At 47.7% G+C, this 25,466-nt stretch overlaps 2 protein-coding genes across 2 annotated transcripts; both read left to right on the plus strand.

Moving 5' to 3' along the window:
* The first annotated feature begins 443 nt into the window (after window positions 1-443).
* LOC117721958 (olfactory receptor 2Z1-like) lies at window positions 444-3,105 on the plus strand. The gene has a single exon (XM_034520845.2). It carries the CDS (start codon window positions 1,051-1,053, stop codon window positions 1,993-1,995), a length of 945 nt encoding a protein of 314 aa, XP_034376736.1. The 5' UTR covers window positions 444-1,050; the 3' UTR covers window positions 1,996-3,105.
* A 4,882-nt stretch (window positions 3,106-7,987) lies between these two features.
* LOC117721779 (olfactory receptor 1f45-like) lies at window positions 7,988-16,309 on the plus strand. Its single transcript, XM_034520572.2, has 2 exons — window positions 7,988-8,106; window positions 11,590-16,309. Exon 2 carries the CDS (start codon window positions 11,597-11,599, stop codon window positions 12,533-12,535), a length of 939 nt encoding a protein of 312 aa, XP_034376463.1. The 5' UTR covers window positions 7,988-8,106; window positions 11,590-11,596; the 3' UTR covers window positions 12,536-16,309.
* Window positions 16,310-25,466: the final 9,157 nt, after the last annotated feature.

Here is a 25,466-nt window from a genome sequence, read left to right on the forward strand (position 1 = left end):
CACATAGACATACACATAGACACACACAGAGACACACACAGAGACACACACATACATACATATACATACATACAAAGATATATACACAAACAACAAATAAGAAAATCAAAACAAACTAAAGAGAAACCAATGAAAACAAAACAAAAATGATCAAATATGCACAAACATGCAGTATGTTTGAGTTGAGCAACTATTTCATACACACATATATTCATACATACATATATATACATATAAAACCACACACATACATACATACAAATATATGCACATACAAACACACATACACACATACATACATATATACATATACACACACATATGTACATACATATACAGACACACACACACTCAAAAGAAGCCTAACAGGCAGATGTTGTGTCATCCTGGAAACACACCTAGAAACAGTCCATCCCAAATATCCATTCCTGACTGTTCTCGATTTTCAGATCTTCTCTCTGCCAAGAATATGAAAATGAGCCTTTCTTCACAGTTCCAGATATTTCTTGATTGACCTTCATCCGCGTGTGTCATCTTAGGCAAGGTCTCCCTATGTCCTATTTTGACCTCTTCAAAATCCCTTACCTGCACCAGGGTGTCTGGTGAGCTGTGTGCTCTGATCTTTCACCAAAGCTGTCCTAAGCTCTCTAGCTTAGCCACGGACTTCAACTGTAACCACTGGTTAGTTGCACTTGCCTGAGAGATAACAGAAGCAGAACACCAGGGTAGAATTCTCAATGCTCTGATCACTGGAGGATTCCAGGAAGGGATCCTCCCCTGAGCCACGCCTCCAGCTCCTCCTCCAGCTCCTCCTCCAGCACCTCCTCCAGCTCCTCCTCCAGCTCCTCCTCCAGCTCCTCCTCCAGCTCCTCCTCCAGCTCCTCCTCCAGTTCCTCCTTCAGCCCGTCTCTGGGCGGAGCCTGGATTTACTCTTAAATTTTTATCCCCTTGTGAGACTCCAGGAGGCCACCAAACAGTTGCAGTGTGATGTAAAATTATCCCAGTGGGATCCTTTACCAAATCTTCTGTAAACAGTGATGCACCTCGGGGATGGGGGCTTCAAATGTGTCAGCAACTTCAGATTTCATCCTTGTGGGGCTCTTCAGCTACACAGGGCCCCATCTTGTTTTGTTCTTCCTCGTGGCCACCATGTTCATCATAGGCCTGCTAGGCAACACTATCCTGATTTTCCTGATTGCCACAGACTCCAGGCTCCACACACCCATGTACTTCCTGCTCAGCCAACTCTCACTTCTGGATGTTGGCTTCCCACTGGTTACCATCCCCAAAATGGTGGCTGAGTTCCTTCAAGGAGAGAATGTCATAACCTTTGGGGGATGTGCCACCCAGATGTTCTTCCTCATGCTCATGGGTGTCTCTGAGGGCGTCCTTCTGTCTCTCATGTCGTATGACCGCTATGTGGCCGTATGCCACCCCTTGCATTACCAGGTGCTCATGAGAAGCCAAGTGTGTCTAGTGATGGTAGGTGCATCCTGGTTCTCAGGTGCCTTGGTGGCCTCCATCCAGACCTCCATCACCCTGCACTTCCCCTACTGTGCCTCACACACCGTGGACCACTTCTTCTGTGAGCTGCCAGCTCTCCTTAAGCTGTCATGTGCAGACACATCAGCCTATGAGTTGGCGCTCTCCATCTCTGGGGTGCTGATCTTACTGCTGCCCCTGTCTCTCATCTTCACCTCCTATGGCCACGTTTTGGGGGCCGTACTGCTCATGCGCTCAGCTGAAGCTAGACACAAGGCTTTTACCACGTGCTCCTCACACGTGGCTGTAGTGGGTCTCTTTTACGGGGCAGCCGTATTCATGTACATGGTTCCGGGCAGCTATCACAGCCCACAACAGGACAATGTGGTATCCCTCTTCTACAGCCTCATCACCCCCACCCTCAACCCTCTCATCTACAGCTTGAGAAACAGAGAGGTTCGGATGTCCTTGGTCAAGGTCATGGGCAGGTCTGACTTTAGGGAGAATCGATAATGTTCTGCCATCCTGGTTTTCTCTAGGATCTTCCTTTATGGCTGGACGCGTGCAAGGTTCAAGGCAACTGGCCAGCTGTCTCCAATGGCCAGGATTCACTTCTCACTTTTGTGTGAATTTGTAGAAAACTTGAAGTTATACCCCACCTTGGGGTGGATTCCTGTCATCTCTGCACTAGTACAAGGGAGGCCGAGGCAGGAAGGTTACCTCAAATTTTCAGCCAGCATGGGATGCATAACAAGACCCTGCCTTAAAAGAATTTTTTAAATAAAGGAAGGGCAGATGGCTTGGGTGTTTAGAGAGAGCACTTGCTGCCCTTCCAGAAAGCCTAAGGTTGGTTCCTAGCACCCATGTCTCACAGCTCACAGCCTGTAACTCCAGCTCAAGGAGATCCAATGCCCTTTTCTCCAGTGGAAAGCCAATGGCCTCCTTGAGCATCCACACACACATGGCATAGACACAAAGAGACATATAAATAAGTGTTCTGTAAATCATTTAAATAAGACGGCAGGTTTTCTAGACTGAGCATGGCAGAACATGCCTATCATTGGGGAGGTAGAGGCAGGAGGATTGGGATCTCACAGTCAGCCTTCAGAGATGGCTGCTGCCCTTAAGTCCTTGCCACACAAACCAGAGACGTGTGTTCAGATTCCCAGAGCCATGTGCAATATCAGGCTCCAAAGGCACAGACAGGATCCCCATGCAGGATGCTAGCTAGACTAGCCTCGTCAGTGGTCTCTGAGTTTTACTGAAAGACCCTGACTCAGAGGATAAGATGATCTCAGCCTCTGGCCTCCACATGTGCATGCACCCACACATGCAAACCCATGCATACACACATGAAAAATAGAAAAAATAATGATAAATACAAATTTAAAAGCAATTCAAGGAAGGCCAGGCAGTGGATCCCAGCACTTGAGAGACAGAGTCAGGTTCTGCGAGTTCAAGGCCATCCTGGTTTACAGAGGGAGTTCCAGGACAACCAGGGTTACACAAAGAAACCCTACCTTAAAAGAACAAAATCAAACCAAAAAAGGTAATTCAAGGTCATTGTCAGGGACTTATTGAGTTGAATCCAACCTAGGCTACATGAGATTATTTCTAAAAAAAAAAAAAAAAAAAAAGCCATTGATAGATGAGGCTCTTCAGTCTTGTATTCGTATAACCATGAACCAAAATAAACCTCTTTTCCTTCTAATTTATCAGTCTATGGCATTGTTATAGGAACAGAAAGTAAACAAGTAGCTACCTATGGCCAACCTACCTTTGCTCCATGACTGAACATTTTTGCACAGCCTGGGAGGGATTGTTATCTGGTGATTTCCTCCAAACTGGAACATCCCTTTCTAGAGGAAGGATAGAAGGCCCATATCACTCAGGAAATAAAACGTACAAGTCTCAGGAAATTCCTCAAATTTACAGGACTTACAAGCCTCTCCCTCAAGGGTATAAATCAGTAAGAACCTCCGGGGTGGAGACTCTGGGGTGAAGCTGCCTGCAAGCTGTGCAGCTTTTGTGAGTTGTCGCCCATCCTATAATGAGCTTTGGTAGCTCTCTTTGAGTCACACCAATGAACTCACTGGTTCTCTAAGCCATACTGGGTAGAGTAATTTCTTTAATCTGTTGTCAGTGCCTGTCCAGAGTAAACAAACCTTTATTCACTTGTCTCCATAACGATCAGAGACAATAGGAGTTCAGGGAGCAAAGGTGCAGCTAATATCTCAGCAAAACAGTAAATGCTGGGACCTTCAGGACAGCTGCTAAGGCTGTAGCAAAGAACTCTAAAAACATGAGTTCAAAAATATATAGTTTCTCAACTTTACAAAAATATAAGAATGCAATATGAATTGTATAAGGGGCTTCACAGATCTAAAGGAACAGAGGCAGCTTCACTATGAGCCAACTTGTCAGATGCTAAGTAAGGAGATAAGGAGATTTAGGGAGTGGTAACCCAAGGACAGGATCCCACCCAGCTAGCTTATTGTTTGTGCTTAACAGAAGCAGGCAGATCTCTGAATTCTTTTGCAATGTTAAAATAAAATGTGTGCTTTCTGTCTTCTTCTTCTAAGAATTAAGGAGTCACAGGATGCTGATTCATAGATAATCAAAAGGAAACCTGGAGTAAATGACTGGATTGATATGTAAAATAAGAGACTTAGATCTGCAGGAGGTGAGCTGTCCAGAGAGAATTGTCTCAAGGAGAACACAGAGAAAGAGAACTGTATGGAGATCTCCAGAGAAAGCAGGCTTGAAACCTGTCTTGAGCAGAGTATAGCCTGTCAGCTTGGGCCCACTGTCAGACATTCTTCCTCAGAACCCCTTTCCAAGCCAAGGCTGGTCCTTGGCAAAAATCTAAATATATTTGTTTTTAAATTACTTATTACTTATTTATTTAGTCTGTGGCCAGAAGACAACTTGAGGTAGTCAGTTCTTTCTTTCCACTGTGTTTATCAAAATCAAGTCAGCCTTGATGGTGAGCACCTTGCCTAATGTTCTCAAATATTCAATGTCAAGGAAAGTGGAGTTCCTTGAGTGAAAAGACACAAGACACTGGTCCTGGTGTAAGACACCCCCACACACACACATGAAGGGAGGACCTCCCCCAAGCCTCAGGAATTCTTGGGCACCCAAAAACTCACAAGACACCATTCTTGATGCAACAGCAAGAGGTATATTTCAGGGTCAGTCGACTGAGGCTGAGACTTGTGACCCACACAGGGGCAGAAGAGTGTCGACCTCGTGGGCTGGGAGTGGAGGGTTTATATAGAGCAAAACCACAAACCAGGGAGGGTGAGGGGGTTACCAAGGAAACATAACATAAAAATAGCAGAAAATTCCAGAGGAACCCAACCTAAGTGAGTCAGGGTCATGTGGAAAACACTCTGTATACTCATTCTTCTTAAAATGTGGTCTTGCCATGTCACTGTGGCCTTGCCCTGTCATTGTGGCCTTGCCCTGTCACTTGCTCAGCTATTTCTCAGTTGTTCTGGACACTACCTTGCCCTGTCATCCTGGTCACTAGTTTCTCAGCCCTACCTAGATGACTTGCATTCCTCTCTTCCCTTTGTGGTTAGCCGGTTCCTGAAACCGGCCAGTCTACATTTTTAGCTTGCTTCAGAGAAAAATGTCCATGTCCTTTAAAGTGAGGCCTAAAGAAAAGCCTATACACATTTTATAAAATGATTTTTATAATTTTTCACTCTACACTGGTTAGTTTCCATTAACTTGACACAAGCTAGGGTTGTCTGAGAGGAGGGAACCACAGCTGAGAAAACACATCTACAAGATGCACAAGCCTGGGGGGGGGGTGTTCTTAATTGACGATTGATGTGGGAGGACCATACCACTCCTGGGCTGGTGGTCCTGGGTGCTATAAGAAGAAAGCAGGCTGAGCAAACCATGGGTAGCAAGCTAGTAAGCAGCACCCCCATGACCTCTCCATGAGCTCCTGCCTCCAGGTTCCTCCTTTCAAGTGTGATTCAGGATATGGAAATAAAATGAATCCTTTTCTCCCCAAGTTCTTTTAGGTCATGGTGTTCTAATCATAGCATTAGAAAGCAAACTAAGTGACCATATGGACCCAACCAGAAGTGAATGTCCACACCAGTCTTCCAAGCCCTGGAGTAGCTTGAGGCAGGGATGTGGAGAGTTCTAAGACAGCCCAAGCTACATAGCCAGACCCTACCTACAATAAAACATAATCAGGCAACTCTGCCACAGTGGCATGGCTGCCGTTACACAACCAAAGTGGTTGAGGCAGGAGAATAGTCAGGCCAGAGTAGCCTGAGCTGCATAGTGTGATATCCTGTCTCACAGAGTAGCAAGTAGAAGGAACGTCTATAATATGACATGAACACACTGACATATGCCTTGAACAGTACTACTCCACAAAACCTAGACTAATTTGGAAACGGTTGTAGCTACGTGGGGGGGGGGGGGGGCGTGGGGGAGTTCCGTGGAAGAGTGTTTGCATGTGAGGCATCTTGGGTTCAACTCATCAGCTGCACAGGAAACGGGGAAGGAAGGGAGTGAGAAGAGGAGCAGGGAAAAGATGGAGAAAAGAGAGATAAGTAGACGTAAGAGGGAAGAAGGGGAGAGGAAGGGGAAAGGAGGAAAGATGAAAAAGAAGAGGGAGCCCATAGGTGGGCGTCAACCTTGCAAGGCTGAAGCAGTAATGCTCTGTGCTGTGCTTCTTACTATGACCGCTAGGAGGCGCTGCGCCTCCTCTAAGCCGCGCAGCCAAGAGCTGTGGCTCAGACCCAGAGGTGATATCTGAATGTCCAACTCTGGACATCCAGAAGGAAAGGTTTAAAGCCAAGCACTTTGGTGTTTCACAACATCAAAGCATAAAACAAAATTAAAGTTCATGAAAGTGCTGAAAGCTCCTTAGAGTCTGTTCAACTGTTGGTGTCTTCACTCAGTGGGGGCAGGCAGGCCTCCAGATCTCAGTGCTGGTGGGCAGGTGAGCGCCACCACGTCTAGCTGCTCTGATGCCTGCCTTCCTTCCTTCTTTTCTTTCTTTCTTTCTTTCTTTCTTTCTTTCTTTCTTTCTTTCTTTCTTTCTTTCTTTTTAAAAAAGAATTGTTATGCTGCACTCAGGAGGCAGAGGTGGCAGATCCACATCCACACAGAAAACTCTGCCTCGAAAAACAAAAACAAAGAATGGTTTTATTCTCCCATATGTGTCCGTGTGTTTGTCTGCGGGGTGGGGTTTGTGCGTGTGTATGCAGTGCTCTCCAAGTCCAGAGCAGGAATAAGGTTTATAGGCAGTTGTGAACCCAGATGTGGGAGCCGGTAACTGAATTCAGATCCCCTGCAAGAGCAGGAAATTCTTGCCCACTGAACTGTCAACTCCAATCTCTCTCTCTCTCCCTCCTCCCTCCCCCAGCCCCTCCCCCTCCCCCTGACACTGGAGCTGGAACCCAGCACCCCACGTATGCTAGGCATGCTTGGGGTACTCCAGCGGTTCATATGGGGTTAAGCACCACTGTGGTTTTGAGCAGGACACACAGTGTTCAAGTCACAGCACATCCAGCCGAAAGCTCCTGTGCTCCACTAGGAAGACATGAGAGCAGTTCTGAAGGCTGGCGTGTCCACCTCAGCAACAGCTCCTGTCCCGCCAGCTCTAGATCCCCCCCCCCCCCCCCCCCCCCCCCCCCCCGTCGTCCTGAGTGCTGGGACAGCAGAGAAAGCTCAGCCTCAAGACTGTGCGTCAGAAACTGCAGGAGTGAGCACCAGGAGCCGCGGCAAATGCCACAGGTCAAGTTTACAGAGGCCGAGCCGGGAAGACACAGAGCTCAGCTTGCAGGAGATATGAAGGGACTTCAGCCTGAAAACTGGTGTAAACTGGTGTCTCAGAAAGCATGGTTTAGAAGGGAGACCGGGAGTGGTCATAGACAAACTAGTGAGGTCAGTGGGAACCTGACCCCACATGAGGTTGGGGTGCACTCCTCGGGGAGGGAAAAGAGCAAACTGCTGCTGCTTTAGAAGTGAGTCGGGGAAGCAGCATTCATGGGATCAGACTAAGAGGAATGATGGAGCCTTCCTTCCCGGGACTCCATTCCCACCCCACTGAATGATGTGAAAATGTTGCATGCCTGAACATACATGGACAAAACAGAAGTCATGCCTGCTACAGACTTTGTGTCCTTCACCCCCAAAAAGTTAATAAATAATAGATGTGAAGGGTCTACTGCCACCAGTGAGTGTTAGAAAGCCACAAAGCTATCTCAGGGTTTAAGCAGGTCTAATACTGTCAAGGGAATTCCACCCAACCATGCTTTTCAAGGGGTCCCCAAAGAATCCTAGAGATACTGGCACCACAGGTGTAAGGGGAAAACCTGGCCAGGAAGTGCAATGCCCTCGGCCCCTACGAAGCTGGCTTGATAGGGACAGAACACAGAACAATTAACTAGTTGGTCCTAACAAGACCCTGGGGAACACGCCAGGCAATGAGGACAGAGGGTAAGCTGTGCTCTGCCAAGGCCTTGGAGTCTTTTGTAGGGACAGAAAGCTGCCTCTATAAGTCTTACACTGTCCAGGATCCTTTCCCAAGAAGAGCTGGCTCACCTCCCACGGAGCATCCCAAGGCCAGAAGCACATCTCTCATAGGTGAGTGAAGACAGATGATCCAGGCAGGGGAAAAAGAAAGGAGCCATACCACACAGTGGGTCATGGAGGATGTAGCCAAGCTTACTGTGTGACCTTGGACAAGTGACTCTGCCTTTCTGAGCCTCACTTAAGTTGTGTCTATTAAAAAAAAAAACAGACATAAGAAAATGGGCAGTTCTGCCAAGTGATCAGTATCTGGGTCCTGTGTGCCAGAGATGCTCCTGTTCTGTTCATTCTGAAACAAGGTCGTGTGTAGCCCTGGCTAATCTGGAGCTTGGCATCCTCCTGCTTCAGCCTTCTGAGTATTGGAGTGACAGATGAGCCCACCATGCTCAGCTGGTATAGTATGGTATAAGAGGTTTGGAACAAGACAGATTGTGAAGTGTGGGGCCATTGATAATTCCCAGTCCCCTCAGTATATGAATGGAGATAAAAAGCCTTACCTGGAATGCGAAGTGTGATGAAGGGGCCTCCATCCATTCCTTGTCATGGTCTTCTGTGTAAGAAGCTTCTCATGAACACTACCTGCCAACTGTCAGCAGAAGGCTCACCAGAAGCCAGGCCCGCAGGAAGCCAGTGCAAGATTTTCTACAGAGCAGAGGCAGCTCCTCTCATCTTGACCAGGCACATTGTAGAGATCAAGCCTGGTACCACAATCACCAGTGAAGGGGCAAAGCTGAGAGTCTGTGGAGACAAGATGAGAGGCAACGGGAGGAGGAAGCCTGGGTGTGGAGACCCATGCCCGTCATCCCAATATACAGGATGCTGAGGCAGGATGCTGAATTCCAGACCAGGCTGGGCTACAGAGTGAGACTCTGTCCCCAAAAGCAAAGGCTAAGTGTGTGGCACAGTGGAAGAGCGTGCATAAGCAAGCAGAGTACCTGTATCCAGCAGTAATAATAATAATAATAATAATAATAATAATAATAATAATGTTATTTTAAAAGTGAAAAAGGAAAAAGAAGGCAAGAAAGAGGAGGGGAGGAGGAAGAAGAGGAAGATGAAGAATGGAGAGGGAAAGGAAGAGAGGAACATAAGCAGTGGACAGGATGGTCAGGACACTTAGGCAGCTACGGGCTGGCCACTGGCCACCCAGTGCCCTACCTGGACAGATGTCACTTCGGTGGGGCTGAGGCAGAGCGAGAGGACCCAAAATCAAGCCAAAGACTGAGATAGGCTTGATGTCACTTGTAGGGACCTGAGCAAGCCCAGTGAGGATCAGCACACCTAAGAGCAGCTAAGGCCCTCGGGTTACAGGAGCAGATAACGGTGTCAGGCTCTGAAATTTACTAACCAACTGAGGCAGGGCTTAAAAGTGTGAATAGTGTGAGAGTGTGAGTGTGTGTAAGTGTGTGTGTGCATGCACGCACTCATGTGCACACATGTGGGAGAATGTTAGAATGTGAGAGAAAGAACGTATGAGAGAGAAAGAGAGAGAGAGAGAGAGAGAGAGAGAGAGAGAGAGAGAGAGAGCATTTGATTTTCAGCCATTCAGAAAGCATGGAAGCATGGATAACTCTAGCTTGGCCAGGTTTAGTACTAGTGTACACCTTTAACCCCAGCACCCCAAAGGCAAGGGGAAGCAGATATCTGTGAGTTTAAGGCTACAGTCTGGACTACATAGCAAGTTCCAGGAATGCCAGAGCTACATAGAGACCTTGTCTCAAAATAACAAACAAAACAAAAGCGGCTGAATGACAAAAATGTATTCATTATCCAAACTAAGGACAAGATAATGGAGGGAAAGGTGAATCTGTGTGGTGTGCGTCTGCCCACAGACATCTACAGAGTGTCCACCCCCCTCCCTCCATCCCCTCTCAGTGTGTCTGTCTCTCTGTGGGTATGTGTCTGTGTGATCATCTGTGTCTGTCTTTCTGTTTCCCCTTTTCTCTCTCTCTCTCTCTCTCTCTCTCTCTCTCTCTCTCTCTCTCTCTCTGTGTGTGTGTGTGTGTGTGTGTGTGTGTGTGTGTGTGTGTGTGTGTGCATGCCTGCATGCGTGTCTGTCTGTCAGTCTGTCTGGTATAAAGGTCAAAGGAAAACTTGGATTCTGTTCTTTCCCTCCACCATATGGGACCTGGGGATCGAACTCAGGTTGTCAGACATGGCAGCAGGCTCCCTTACCTACGGAGCTATCTTGCCAGCCTGGATTTCTTTCTTAAGTAGACCTACTTCTGGTCACATATCCAGGGAATGATGAACAGGGCATGTAAATGAACACCTGTCATCCAAGCACTGGGAGGTAGAGGCAGGAGACTCAGGAGTTCAAGGTCAGCTTCACTAAGTATCAAGTGCAAATCCCACTTGGGCTACAGGTGGGCTTTTGTCAAAAAGACAAAAAAAGAAAAAAAAAGACATAAAAAAAATGATATGACATCATTGTCCTTTACACCCTGAATCTGGAGCTCCCTGCAAAGGGCCATGTGTTAGAGACTGGGCCCTGGGGCTGGAGAATGGCTCAGCAGATAAGCATTTCTGCTGCTCCTACAGAAGGCCTGTTCAGTTCCCAACGCCCATGGGAAGAGTTATTGCAATGGTTGCTGGCTCTTCCTTCTCTCTCTTCCTCTATGCCAGGCACAAGGGAGACTGGTGCTTCTGAAACTGTGAGCCAGGATAAGCCTTTCCTGCTGTGCATGCATTGAGAGGCTCAAGTGTTGCACGAGAGAATTGGGAATCTGTTAACATGCTGTCCTAGACAGACATACCCACCCACTCCCACACTGCATTAGGTTTCCTTTTCCCCTTTCAAGAGACTTATGCACGCTAAGTGGGACTCTGCCACCGAGTCATACCCCCACCTTTTACTATGGGATTCTACGTAGGGGCTCTAATGCAGAGGTGAAGCCCCTGCCTAGAATCCCCCAAGGAGGGGCTGGGGATAAGGCTCAGGGATCTTGAGCCCTTACCTAGAATCAACCAGTGATGGGCTCAGGGAGGAAAATCCTACTTCAAGAGAAAGAAACAAGACCTGCTGGGTGCCTGAGCAAAGGGAAGGAACACACACACACACACACACGCACACACACACACACACCACTGTAGTGGTTTGAATATACCTGGCCCAGATAGTGGCACTATTAGGAGGGTGGCCTTGTTGGAGAAAGTGTGTCACTGTGGGCGTGAGCTTTGAGTCCGTCCTCCTAGTCATGCCTTCTGTTTGCCTTCGGAACAAGATGTAGCGCTCTCAGCTCCTCCAGCACCATCCTTGCCTGCATACTGCCATGCTTCCTGCCATGATAATGGACTGAACCTCTGAAACTGTAAGCCATCCCTAATTAAATGTATCCTTTATTAGAGTGGCCTTGGTCATGGTGTCTCTTTACAACAATGGAACCCTAAGACACAGACACACGCACATGTACCCATGTGCATGCACACACACACACACACACACACACACACACACACACACACAGAGACTGAAGGACAGAACTCAGTCTCAGTTATCATCATATACAGATTCTTCTATTCTTCCTGTTATTCTAGGACAGCCATGGAAGCCAACCTCAGTAGGGTGTCCGAGTTCCTGTTATTAGGCTTGTCACAGGACCCCAGACAGCAGCAGCTGCTCTTCTCCGCCTTCCTGAGCATGTACCTCCTCACAGGCCTAGGGAACCTGCTCATCATCCTGGCCATTGCTGCTGACCCCAGGCTCCACACCCCCATGTACTTCTTCCTGGCCAACCTGGCCTTTGTAGATGTCTGCTTCACCTCCACCACCATCCCCAAGATGCTGGCCAACCATGTGACAGGACATAAAGGCATCTCCTACTCTGGTTGCCTCACACAGATGTTCTTCTTCATCTGGTTTGCAGGCATCGACAGCTTTCTGCTGACTGCCATGGCCTACGACCGCTTCGTGGCCATCTGTCACCCTCTACATTATACAACCCTGATCACACCCCGGCTCTGTGTCTTCCTGGTCACTGCATCCTGGGCCTCAGCCTTTGCAAATGCCCTGACCCACACAGTCCTTCTGACTCGCCTCTCATTCTGTGCCCACAACCAGGTTCCCCACTTCTTCTGTGACCTCAGCCCACTTCTGAAGCTGGCCTGTTCAGATACCTCTCTCAATGACGCCATGGTGTACACTGTGGGCGCTTTGCCCATCATCACTCCCTTTGTGGGCATCTTGGTCTCCTACACACGCATCTTTACAGCAGTGCTGAGGATTCCATCGAAAGGAGGGAGGTGGAAAGCGTTTTCCACCTGTGGCTCCCATCTCTCTGTGGTGTCCCTCTTCTATGGGACACTGATTGGGGTGTACTTCAGCCCTACATCCTCCCACACAGCCCAGAAAGACATGGCAGCTGCAGTGATGTACACTGTGGTCACCCCCATGCTGAACCCCTTCATCTATACCCTGAGGAACAGAGACATGAAAGGCGCCCTGGGGATCCTTGTCCGAAGGACGGCAGTCCTTGTTAGGTAGCCACAGGACTGGGGAGTTCAGAAGGGCACAGGTTATGCCCAGACATTCACATGGCTCCAATTCATCAATTATTTTATTCCTCCAAAGTTGTCTACAGAACAGTTTGCTTTAGATTTGTTGTGTGTGTGTGAGTGTGTGTGTGTGTGAAAAAGAGACGGTGTTTTGTGTGTTAGTGTGTGTGTGTTTGTATGTGTGTATTTGTGTGTGAGTGTGTATATGTGTGTTGTTTGTTTGTGTGAGAGTGTGTGTGTTTGCATAGTGTGTATATAGAGTTGAGTGTATGTATTGTATGAAAGCATGTGTGTGTTTGTGTGTGAGTGTGTGTGTTTGTGAGTGTGTGCATGTGTGTGAGCATATGTGAGTGTATGTTGTGTGTGCGTGCACGTGTATGAAGGCCAGAACAAGGCATTAGATCCTTAGGGCTGGAGTTGCAGGTGGCTGTAAGCCACCTGAAATGGCGCTGGAAACAAAGCTGGGGCCTCTGGAAGATCGGTAAGTGCTCTTAACTACTGAGCCGTCTCTGCAGAACAGCCTTGTCCCATGGTGGAAGGGGAAGAGCAAAGGGAGAAAAGGCAGAGGACAGGAAGAACAGACAGCTGCACAGGCTAACCCCTTATAACAACCACACTTCCACAGTGAGGGGTCACTCCCTTAAGTCTAGGTAAGGAGTTCATTATTTCTCCCTGGCTGTACCATCCTGGACACACCAGATCTTGCCCAGTCTTGTAAGCTAAGCAGGAGGAACAGAGTTAGTATTTGCATGGGAGAATTAATTTTTTAAAGATTTATTTATTGTATGTATATGAGTGCTCTATCTGAAGTATGCCTTCATACCAGAAAAGGGACACAGATACCAGTATAGATGGTTGTAAGCCACCATGTGGTTTCTAGGAATTGAACTCAGGACCTCTGGAAGAGCAGCCGGTGCTCTTTATTGCTGAGTCTAAGAATTACATTTTTAAGATTTATTTTCTGCCTGGGTGTTTTGGTGTGTACATGTAGGTGTAGCGCCCTAGAGGGCCAGAAGAGGGCATCAGATCCCCTTGAGCCGGAATTACAGGCAGTTGTGAGCTGTTTGGCATCGGTGCTGGAAACCTATCTCGGGTTCTCTCTAAGAGCAGAAAATGTTCTTTACTTAACACTGAGCCATCTCTCCAGCCTCCAGGGCAGAATCAACTATCCATTCTAGTCTTATAACCTGACTACCCCTCATTGGCCACAGCTTCCTTGCGGGTGCACTGGAGGGTCCAGCTTCCTCCTGTCTTGTTTTTCCACCAGTCCTAAGTCTTCACCCTGTCTGTGTGCTGGGTTTTACTCAGTTCACACTACAAACTGCACAGGTGCTACCCTCTGGTCTGTGGCCCTCGCTCCACAATCTTACAACTGGCAGCTTCAGACACTCACGAGCAGCCGTGGCCCCAAACAAAACCAAAACAATGTCAAGTAGAAAATTCCAGATACTTGGGCTGTCCTTACTTGACGACCTTACTTTGATCCCTGGGGCCTGCATGGTAAAGAAGCAAACTGATTCTGACTGGACTCTGACTCCACAGGCCTGTCACTGAAATCTTGCACACAAGATAAACTCACTAAAAGATAAAAGAAAGTTTGGGAAACAAAGAAATTCTAAGTTTTTTTAATTTTATTTTATTTTTTATGTGTGTGAACATTTGTCTACATGTGTGCCTGATCACCACATGGGTGCAGTACCCATGGAGGCCAGAAGAGGAAGCTGTATCCCTGTATCTGGAGTTACATATGGTTGCCAGCCTCCATGTAGGTTCTTGGAACTGAACCTGGGTCTTCTGTGAGAGCAGCCAGTGTTCTTAACAATGGAGCCATCTCTCTAGCCCTCAAGTTCCCAATTTTGTGGCCTTCTACCCACGTGATGATATCTTATGCTGTGCAACTCCATCCCTCCCAGGATGGGAGTAGCAGTCTAATCAGTGTGTCCGTGTGACTTAACCATCTCAGTTTCAAGCTTATGTTCTCATGTGCTTATGTTCTCATAGCATCCCAACGCCTTGTCTCACTGGCACCTGTGATCACATAAGCACCCCATCATCTCCTGATACCCCAAGTTAGGCAAGAACAGATAGTAACATGGTTGGAAGCTAAGCATGGTGACACACATCTGTCACATCATCCTAGTACTGGGGAGTTGGGGTGGGAGACTGTGGAGTTTAAGGTTAGCCTTGGCTACAGAGTGAGACCTTGGAGGGACAGGGTAGAAGGAGAGAGGTTGGGAGAGAAAGAGAAAGGGAAAGAGAGAGAGAGAGGAAGAGAGAGGGAAGAGACTATGTTCCCCTAACTTTGTTACTAGTTGTTGTATTATTAGGGTGCTGTTGTGCCTGGTTTACAAATTAATCTTTAACATTTTTATATGTATGTATTTACTATATGTGTGAATGTATAGAAGTGACCTGTGTCATGACACCTGTGTAGAGGTCAGAGCATAACTTGTGGGTATGGAATCTCCCTCCAAAATCAGGTCATCAGGCTTGGCAGCCTCTCTGCCCACTGAGCCATCTCACCAGCCTTATAGATTAATCTCTTCTAAAACATATTTGTTTTATTCCCCCCCCCCTCTGTGTATGTTATATCCACAGATGTCACAGGTCCTTTGGAGCTGTGGTTACAGGTGGTTGTGACTGCCAGATGTGTGTGCTGGGATCTGAACTCTTGGTTCTGTGTTAGAGCAGTAGTCACTCTTAACCACTGAGCCATCTCGTCTCCCCCACTAATTAACTTTACCACAGATGTGCCCTGGTTAACTGTCGATGGACTGGATTAGGAGACGGCTAAGGGGCATTTGCAAACTCTTGGTAAGTGCAGCCCTCCCTGTCCCTGCAAGGGCTTCTTTCTGCAGCAGACGAAGCATGTTACCCAGACCCACAACTGATCAAATGAGGACAAGTGGCCATGGGGCACACAGTCCAGCCTGACCCTAAGACTTAGGACAGAGAGGGTCTGCAGAATACTTCCAGACACAACCTGGAAGCTACACTCTTGATGCCAACACCAAGTCATCTAAATAAGAAATGCAACATAATGTTCTTTGGTTTTGGTTTTGTTAAGACAGGGTCTCTCTGTGTAGCAGTAGCTGGCCTGGAACTCACAGAGATCCACCTGCCTCTGCCTCTCAAGTGCTGGGATTAAAAGTATGAGGGGTTGGGGATTTAGCTCAGTGGTAGAGCGCTTGCCTAGCAAGTGCAAGGCCCTGGGTTCACTCCTCAGCTCTGAAAAAAAAAAAAGTATGCAACATCACCACCCTGCTTGCACCAAGACATTCTGCCCACACAGGTAGAGCCAAGTGACCATGGCTCTGCAATTCTGAGCCCAAGTTGATCCTCCATTGCATTGTCTTCCTGAGTCTCCACAAAGACCAACATGACTCAGCAGGTAAAGCACTGGCACTGAGCCTGACTATCTAAGTTGGATCCTCAGAACGCCCGTGGTAGAAACAGAGCTATTCACACAGTTGTCCTGTTACCTCCACATGGGTGCCGTGGTGTACAATACCCCAAAGAAATAAGGTTAATTAATTGCAAAATATCTTTATTATTTATGTGTGTGTGTGCACGCACACGTGCGTGTGCACATAATCCCCCTAGAGTTATAGGCAGTTGTGAGCTGCTTGATGTGGGTGCTGGGAATCAGACTCAGATCTTCAGGGAAAACAGCAAATGTTCTAACCATTGAGCCATCTCTACCTCCCACACCCTTGTTTCCTTTGTTCTTAAGAAAGAAAAAAAAAATAAAACTTGTTCTATACCCTTGGCTAGTCTGGAACTCACTATCCAGCCCAGGTTACCCTCAGACTGCTGATGTCCCATGTCTCATTCAGTATCTGTGGCTCCTGCCCACGGTTTCCACCCCATCCCCTAGTTAAACCTCTCCAGCCCAGGGGCTGGGCTTTGCTTCTCTTCCTCTAGCTCCTCTGGTCTTTATAACTCCGCCATTTTGGTTGTTTGTTCTCATGGTTTTCTCTGCTCTCCCGGTCTCCTTTGCCCACCCCCCTCCCCAACCCTCTCTCTACACTCATGGCCAGGCTCAGTCTAGACTCATCCAGACGCCTCTGGCTGTTCTCTCCCTCATAGCTACAACATGACTTCTCCTCAGCCACACCTAGGAGCCAACATATCCTCACTTCATTCAGCAGCAACCCACATCCCTCACCTAGGCTTCCCAAAAGCTGAGATTGCAAGTGTGTGCCACCATGTCTACTGACGTTCTTGGAAGGGGGCTGGTGGTATAGACTCTGTTGCGGTTTGAACGTGCAGTGTTTCCCACAGGTTTGTATGTCTGGATTTTTGGTGCCCACCAGGTGTAGAGATGATGCATCTTTGGGATACGAGGTCTAGCTAGAGGAAGTGGTCACTGGCATTGGCCTCGGCATTCAATGTCCACATCTGACCCAAGCTCTCTACTTCCTACTCTGCCTACGTGTAATAAGTAGCAGCCACAAGCTTATACCACCCCAGACCAAGACACACCGCCATACCTTCCGTGATGTGTGGACTGTCTCTCTCAAACTGTAAGCCAAAGTGGGGAGAAAAAAGCTCCTCCTCATTACAGTGTAATGAGGAAAGAAAAGCCCAGCTGACTCCATGATGGAAGCAGCAGTCAGGCTATAAAACACAGTGCATAGACAGCACCACCTTCCAAAATGAAAACAAAGGCCTAATCCATCAAAGTCCACAGTCTGGGACAGTCTGTAAGTGTGCTAACCTTGCTTTCTGGCTTCTGTTGTTCTGCTTCTGGTTACCATTAGCTGAAGCACGGTAGCCCAGGACATGGGTTCAGTGCTTAAAAGGTTGCCCTGAGAAAGGGGTCACACGGGGGTCCTAAGCATCTGGTGTAGTTGCCAGGCAGCAAATAAAGACTTTGGACAGGCTTAAACTGGTGTCTGAGTAAGTCTTCTCTGGTGAGTACCCCACATCCATGTAATTCTTTTAGTAGAAAAAAATCTTTTAAAGGAATTGGACAAGTGAGGCTGGAGTGATGGCTCAGCAATTAAGAACACTTACTGGCCAGGCAGTGGTGGCAAAAGCCTTTAATCCCAGCACTTGGGAGGCAGAGGCAGAAGGATTTCTGAGTTCGAGGCCAGCCTGGTCTACAGAGTGAGTTCCAGGACAGCCAGGGCTATACAGAGAAACCCTGTCTCAAAAAAACAAACAAAACAAAACAAACAAACAAAACAGAATACTTACTGCTCTATCAGAGATCTGATTCCTGTTCTCTCAGATATCAGAAGGCTCACAAATACCTGTCACTCCAGAGCTAAGGGCTCAGACACCCATTTCTGGCCTCCCTTGGCATCCACGCATACAAACAGACACACATGTACATAAACTAAATAAGACAATAATTGGGTGATTCTGTCAGCCTTCTAACCTGAGGTGTCTGTTTTTGCTCAGGGAGACTCGAAGGGAAGCTGAGTCTCAGCTGCTTCCCTCACATGTGTCTTCTTCTTGGTATCACTTCTCTGGTCCCCGGCAACCTTCCTACACAGCCTTACTGGGGAGGCCGAAGGGGTCAACATACAATATGTAACAGTAAAATAAATCCTGAGAGAGCAAGAGCAGAGTGAGAGGAACACACAGTGAGATCTAGCTTGTCCTGCAGAGACAAGGAGGAGCCTGGTAGACAGCAAGGCCCTGAAAAGAAAGGGCTGCTCCACACAGGGCCTGCAGGACCACAAAAGGCCACTGCAGAGTCCAGGAGTCCAAGAGAACCACCAGGAAAGGGCAGGTCCTTCCTCACATGCCAGGACCCCAGGACCCTGAAGCTGCAAAAACCAACAGTCCTTGTTCCTCTTCCACACAGCACAGAGCCTGCTGGAGCTGGAGAGATCAGAGGGATGGAGGGATTGGAGGACTTACCTTTTCACTCAGCCAGCTGTGCCAGCAATTCTTTTGGTAAATGAATGCTGTTCTCAGCCTTGAGCAAGGAGACCTGATTTCTCAGTGAGCAGCAGTTCATGCACAGACTCACAGCTGGCCAAATCTCTGAGGTTAAAGTGTGCCAGGGGCCATCAAGGAGTAGCTAGTAACTAGCAGGTGATCTTCATGAGATTGTCCCAACATGGACTGTCAAAGTTAATGACATGGATTTGCTTCTCTAGACAAGGCCAAGAAGAATTTCATTTTAGGAAAGATTCCTGCTACCAATATGCTTTTCCTGTTATAATTAAGTACATATAACAATCACTAGGTATTAGCCCACCCTTTCCAGCAGATCTCTGCAGAACAATAAAGATGTAGTTATTGTCTTGTAGTGATACTTTATAGACAAATAGATGATATCTTAACTCTTAATGATAATCCTTTGACAATTCTTAAAATTATATTAGTAATTATTAAGCTCTTTTACTGCCATTAAGTTCTCTCTGATAATCAAAACTGCAATGATAACTCTGCCAGTCTTCAAGTGTCACAAGTTAATTGCTTCTGATATAGCAACCAGACATCCACAACTCAGAGCACATCCCAAGAGGTTGTAAACAATTACCCAGAAGTCATACAAAGGGAACTGAGAATTTATTATAGGTGCAAGAATAGAAGATGGAAAATTGACTGGGTTTATCGATACAAAACTTCAATGATAACAGTCACAGATGTTATGCTTTTTCACTCTCCATGAACCTGCAGAGCTAGTGACAGAAGATGAAAGCTTAGCCAGATAATTACTCCTAATGGATATGCATGTAAACATTCTGTTATAAACTTCTTATTCAGTTTATGATTTGAATTTATGTATAAACGTGTGGTGAACTTTTTACCACATGATCATGCACTCAGAAAGATGTATCAGTGCTAAGGACAAAGAGAGGACAGCCCCGACCCCTTTTCCTAGAGAACTTTCATAGGAAACTTTTTAGAAAGAACTTAGAAATAAAGGTTAAAATTAAAAGTGTCTCTTTTTCTCCCAGTGCCTTCAAATAGAAGGCTGGGAGTCAGAGCCTCGCAGTTTCTGCAGAGATAGAACAAAGGCTATATTGCTTAATTCCCCTCTGTTTTACTATGACGTGCTAAATGCCAGAGACTGCAGCTTCTGGCCTCAGAACAACTCAGACACATCAGCTACAGAAGCAAAGTGACTTAGACTTAAGGTAGTGTCTTAGTTAGGGTTTTACTGCTGTGAACAGACACCATGACCAAGGCAACGCTTATAAAAGACAACATATATTTGGGGCTGGCTTATAGGTTCAGAGATTCAGTCCATTATCATCAAGGTGGGAACATGGCAGCATCTAGGCAGGCATGGTGCAGGCAGAGCTGAGAGTTCTACATTTTCATCCGAAGGCTGCTAGTAGAAGACTGACTTCCAGGCAGCTAGAGTGAGGGTCTTAAGCCCACTCCCACAATGACATTTACCTACTCCAACAAGGCCACACCTCCTAATAGTTCCACTCCCTGGGCTGAGCATATACAAACCATCACATTCTACTCCTTGGCTCCATAGGCTTATTCATACATGAGTCTATGGGGGCCATACCTAAACATAACATAAGCAAAATACATTTAGTCCAACTTCAAAAGTCCCTGTAGTCTATAGCAGTCTCCACAATGTTAAAGGTCCAAAGTTCAAAGTCTCTTCTGAGATTCTTCCAGTCACTTAACTGTAATCCCCAAAGCAGACAGGAAACCAGCTGGGCAAACTCCAAACTCTACATCTCCATGTCTGATATCAATGCAGTCTTCAGATCTCCAGCTCCTTTCTCATCTTTGTTGACTGCAACACACTTCTTTTTCCTGGGCTGGTTCCACTCCCTGTTAGCAGCTTTCCTCAGTAGATAGACCACAGCTCTAGCATCTTGAACATATGGGGTCTCCAAGGCAACTTCAGTGTTACAGCTTCTTGTTTCAGTGTCTGGGATCCACACATGATCTTCTGGGCTCCTCCTAAGGGCTGATGTCACTTCTCCAGCTCTGCCCTCTGTAGCACTCTAAGCTCAGGTTGATTCACTCCACCGGATGCTGCTGTTCTTGGTGATCATCCCATGGTACTGGCCTCTCCAATACACTGGATCTTCTGCTGCAACTAGGCTTCATCAATAGCCTCTCATAGGCTCTCTTCATGGTGCCAAGCCTCAACTCTTTTGCATGACCTCTTCAGTCCTGGACTGTCAACTGCATCTGGGGTGGCACCTTCAACAATGGCCTTCCATGGTCTCTCACAGTGCCAAGCCTCAGCTACAATTCATGACCCCTTCATGCCTTCAAAATCAGTACCACATTACCAAGTACAGCTGCAGCTCGAGGTACAACCTTGGCTATCTCTGGAACACAGCTTTTTTGTGCTCTCAGAAAAAACTTCCCAGAAGATTTCACCTCAGTGATGCTGGTCTCTTCTTAGTCAACACTAATTTCTTATCTCCAGCTAACCAGCATCAATTGTCCCAGTAGTCCCTTCTCCTCTTGAATACAAAGCCAGAGCCACATGGTGAACCTGCTGAGTTCTGCGGCTTGCAGGAGCTGGAACATGGCCCCTTGTTCTATTTCACCATCACCAGCTTTCTGTTTTCCAGCTCCCTCACTGCCTAAGCTTGGCTGTCCTGGATCTTGCTCTGTAGATTGACCTTGACCTCAGAGATCTGCACGCCTGTCTCCTGGGATTAAAGGTATGTACCACCAAACCTGGATTTTAGTTTTTCTTCACCTAAAACTTATTCTGTCTCAGGCTGACCCCAGATGAGTAGTCCACGACATACTCAGGTGATATCACTTCTTCCCATTTTAACTGGTCAGTAAAGGCTGGAGCCTGTGATTGGCAGTGGAGGGGAAGGCGGAATGGGAGGTCTTTGAGAGTGGGGGCAGGTAGAGAGAAGCGTATAAAGGGGGAAGGAGGAAGCCGGAAGAGAAGGAAATGATAGAGCAGATCAGCATGACCAAGAGAAATGGCAACTATCAAGGGTCTTGTAACTGGGGAATAAGCTAGTATAGGATAGTGTTAGATCTGCCCAATCTAGGCATATAGCCTATAATTATAATAACTGGGTTGTGTGCTTTTTATATGGGCTTATTGGCATTGAAAAGAATAAATTCCAATGTAAAAGTTGGAAGCAAACATTCCCACCCTACCCTCAGGTCCAAGAGGAACATTATTATCTCTACAGAAACCAAACAAACCTGCCCTCTGCTCCACAGGGGAGGCTATACACCATAGACAAATACCCTGCACCGTAGGGAAAGCTATATTCCATAGGCAAACATCCTTAGAGGCCCAGGCTGCCACACCCCTAGGAGCAGACATTTCAGCGTCATAAGTAAATTGTCCCCTGATGCAGCAATGACACCCCTTGGGCACTGGCTGACCCCTGAGAGTAGCCTTAGGTGGCCCTGGACCAAAAGAGGATATCCATGGCTCTGGGTAGTGGCTAAGTATGTAGACTCCAGAGTCCAGAGCCCATGTGCAACTCCCAGGTCAGTCACTTGCGTAAGTTACCAGCTATGAGGAACACTGGCTGCTACTGCAGAGAATCTAGGTTCACTTCCCAGAACTCACATTGGATGGCTCACATACTAGTAATTTCAGTTCTAGAAGGTCTGATGCCCTCTTCTGGTCTGGATGCTGCATGCATATGGTACACAGACTCATACATAGACATACAAATACACACAAAATAAAACTAACTAAATCATTTTTTAAAGTAAAACATAGTGCCTGTCTCTTGGGAGAATTGTAAAACCAAGTGAGATTTAGTTGAACGCACTTAGCAGAGAGCCCCAGGTGCAACAGGGCCAATCAATGTTTACGATAATTAATTACCCGATGGCACTGCCCAGTCTGTGGCTCTGCTTGTTTTGTAGCTCACTAAACCACAAGGAGCTGCTCACCATTTTAAGAAGGATCTCAGACCACACACATATCACCTAGGTCAGTACTCCCTACAATGCTAGGAATGAAACCCCGGAACTGACTCCAGGGACAGAATCTGGGTTTTACACACTAGACCTGAGGTAGGGTTATGGGGTCCCATGTCTGCTCTGCCACAGGGCTCAGCTGCTTTGGGAGGCAGAACTTGGGAAGTCTGACCCTGTTACCAGCCAGGTGTTGGGCCATAGGGCAGCCCAGGGACACCACTCCAGGGGTGGGGAAGCACAGTCTGAGGCAGGTGGGACAGTGGGAGCTGGCTGGGGGCAGGGGGGTGGTATTGGGAGCCACAGTGAGCGTGTCAGCATTCGCCATTCCAAAATGGCTCAGGCATCCTGTCCTCCCACTAGTAAACAACTGACTGCGCAGGTGCAAAAGGCAAAAAGCGCGCCAAAGTCACTGCCCATCCCGGGGCGTAATATGGGGTGATGAGTGAACAGCCAATCAGAAGTGAACACACCACTCTAGGGTACATATAGCAGTGCCTTTCCCGGGCTTTGGGTCTTCCCGCTTATGCTTATACAAGAAGTAAAAGCCTCATTGTAGTAACCACCCGAAGATTGCCTCACGTGTCCTTTTTCGAGGGCGAGGGGACACGGAGGGGCTCGGAACAGGGGGTCCCCAGGCCTATGATGAGGCAGGGGCTGTCTGGTTCTCAGGCTCTTGGACACCCAGGCACCTCTGGGAGCCACAGAAGAGCTGAGAATGAAGTGGGGGCCCAGGGCCGAGGGGGAAAAGAGGGGCGCTCCTGCTGGTCCCATGAGGGGAGAGTCCTTGGCTTGAAGGTGGCAAGGAAGAACTGCTCTCCTGCCTAGAACCTCCCAGTGAGGTCATGAGTAGGCAAAGGAACACTTACTGAGAATGTGGTAAGGTGCTGAATTTCACACAGCCCTGCAAAAAACCATGGTGGAACAGCAGCCCAGTGCTATGGTGAAGTCTGTGACCCCAGTGCTCTGCTGGCCTGAGATGGAAAAATCTTGAGTTCCAAACCAGCCTGGGCTACATTGGATGATACTATCCCAAACAAAGTGAAACTGTGTACCCTCCCGGTTAGGCTGGTGACTGGTGTGGTGTGCCAGTGGCTTGACCTGGCTGCCGTGTGTTTTTATCACCGACACTGTGGGAGATGCATTTAATCCAGGCTGCTTCTATCACAAAGAGGAATCGAGCATGGTAAGGACACAGACCCAATTAGAAAAAGGACTTGCAAAGGTCTGAGCTAGGCCTAGAACCTGGACAGAGAAGGTCTCGATGCTGAGCCAGGAGTCACTCAGGTAGGCTTTCCAGGGACGTGGCATGGGGGAAGAACAGGGGTTGGAGGCCATTTTCTGTTTTCATAGGTAGTAGGGAGTCGATCCGGTTCTGAACAAGGAAGACAGGATGGGGTCTAAAAAAGGGTGTCAGGAACCTCGGGGCTGACAAGAGCTGTAAGTTTGCATGAGATTACCCATGACAGCTGAAGGACCAAGCTTCTCAATTTGGTGAGCTGCACGCGAGAGAAACCCTGGTAACAGGAGAGACAGAGAGAGATATAGCAAGAGAGATGGCAGAGGAAGGGATGAGAGGGAGGTGCAGAGACTGAGCCAGGTGTTGGCACAGACCAAATGAAGACAACTGGGCCTGATGCCCACCTGCAGGACTCAGCAGGGCAAGGGCACCGACCCGATCCCCCGCACCTGAGGTTTACCTCAGGAACCTGCAGAGACCTGCCTGCTGCCCACAGTCCCGCATGGGTCCCACATCTGTGTCACTAAGTTATAACTGGAACCTGAGCTGGCTTTTTTTTTTTTTCTTTAAGAAAAGCCTAGGCCAAAATAAGCCTAGGGCTTCAGGCTGGCCCTGCAGCAGACTTGGGCCTCCTCCAAGACTTGCCCGCAGGAGGGTGGGCATGCTGGCCCTATGAGACCTGGTCCTCACTCACTCAGCCCTGTGCCCAGACCCCACAGAAACCATGGAGGCCATCATGAAAGGGAGATAAATGTTGAAGCTAGAAACACAGAATACCATTGACCACACAGAGCAAGCTGAGGCAGACAAGAAAAGTGCAGAAGTGAGAAAGAAAAGTGCCGAAGACAAGCTCAAACAAGCAAGAGCCCTGTGCTGTGCTGTGTTGCCTCCCAGCTGCTCAGCACCCTCTCTGTGCTGATTTCTTCTGCTGCCTCAGGCTGGACCTTCACGAAGGGCTTGGCTTGGGAAAGGGATAATCAAGTCCATGGCTCCATTTTTCACTAATTGTGAGTGACTGGTCTGGGTTAATCACCGAAGGGAGCCTAGTGCTCAAAACAGAAGATTCCTGCAGTCCCCAACCAGCTCTGTGACCAAAATGGTGGCAGTTTGTCCTGCTTCTCGATGGATTTTTCTTTACTTTGTGTGAGTGTGTGTGTGTGTGTGTGTGTGTGTGTGTGTTGCACACACATCTGTGTCCCAGAGGAAAGAGGGGCTGGTACCCAGCTCTATCGCCCTCAGCTTTACTCTCTTGAGGCAGGATCTCTCCGCTGATCCTGGACCTGGCCTGGCAACAGTAAGTACTGGTGATCCTCCTGTCACCGACCTCCAAAGTGTTGGGGTTACAGTACATGTGCATCCATATGTTTTCTTCTTAATATGAGTGCTGGGGATTCGAACTCAGACCACCGTGATTGTGCTGTAAGTGTTCTTATCCAGTGAGCCAGTTCCCCAAGCCCAGGACTTTTTTTAGTTTTTGGTTTTGTTTGTTTCTATATTTTCCAAGTCTTTTTTTCTCAAGGAAACTGCTAGTTTGGGTGGAAATCCAGGTGTCTCTCGTTTTATTTGTCTGCTTTGTATTTGTGGGGAGTGGGATGCACACATCAAGATTGGAGAGCAATTTTCAGAGTTGCTTCTTTCCTTCCATCTTCCGGGTCCTAGGGCTAAACCCAAGCTTGGAGGTGAGCACTTTTACTCACTGAGCTGTGGCAATGGTGTGGCTTTTGATTTATGATCCAGCTCTGTAGCACAGGCTGGCCCACAAGTCATCCACCTGTCTGAACCTCCCAGGTGCTGGGATGACAGGAGTTCACCACTGCACCTGGCT

Source organism: Arvicanthis niloticus, chromosome 16 (assembly GCF_011762505.2).
Source record: "Arvicanthis niloticus isolate mArvNil1 chromosome 16, mArvNil1.pat.X, whole genome shotgun sequence".
NCBI classification, from domain to species: Eukaryota; Metazoa; Chordata; class Mammalia; order Rodentia; family Muridae; genus Arvicanthis; species Arvicanthis niloticus.

What these genes read in the sequence shown, in the direction of transcription:
- LOC117721779 (XM_034520572.2), top strand. Translation starts at nt 11,597, where the DNA reads ATGGAAGCCAACCTCAGTAGGGTGTCCGAGTTCCTGTTATTAGGCTTG.
- LOC117721958 (XM_034520845.2), top strand. Translation starts at nt 1,051, where the DNA reads ATGGGGGCTTCAAATGTGTCAGCAACTTCAGATTTCATCCTTGTGGGG.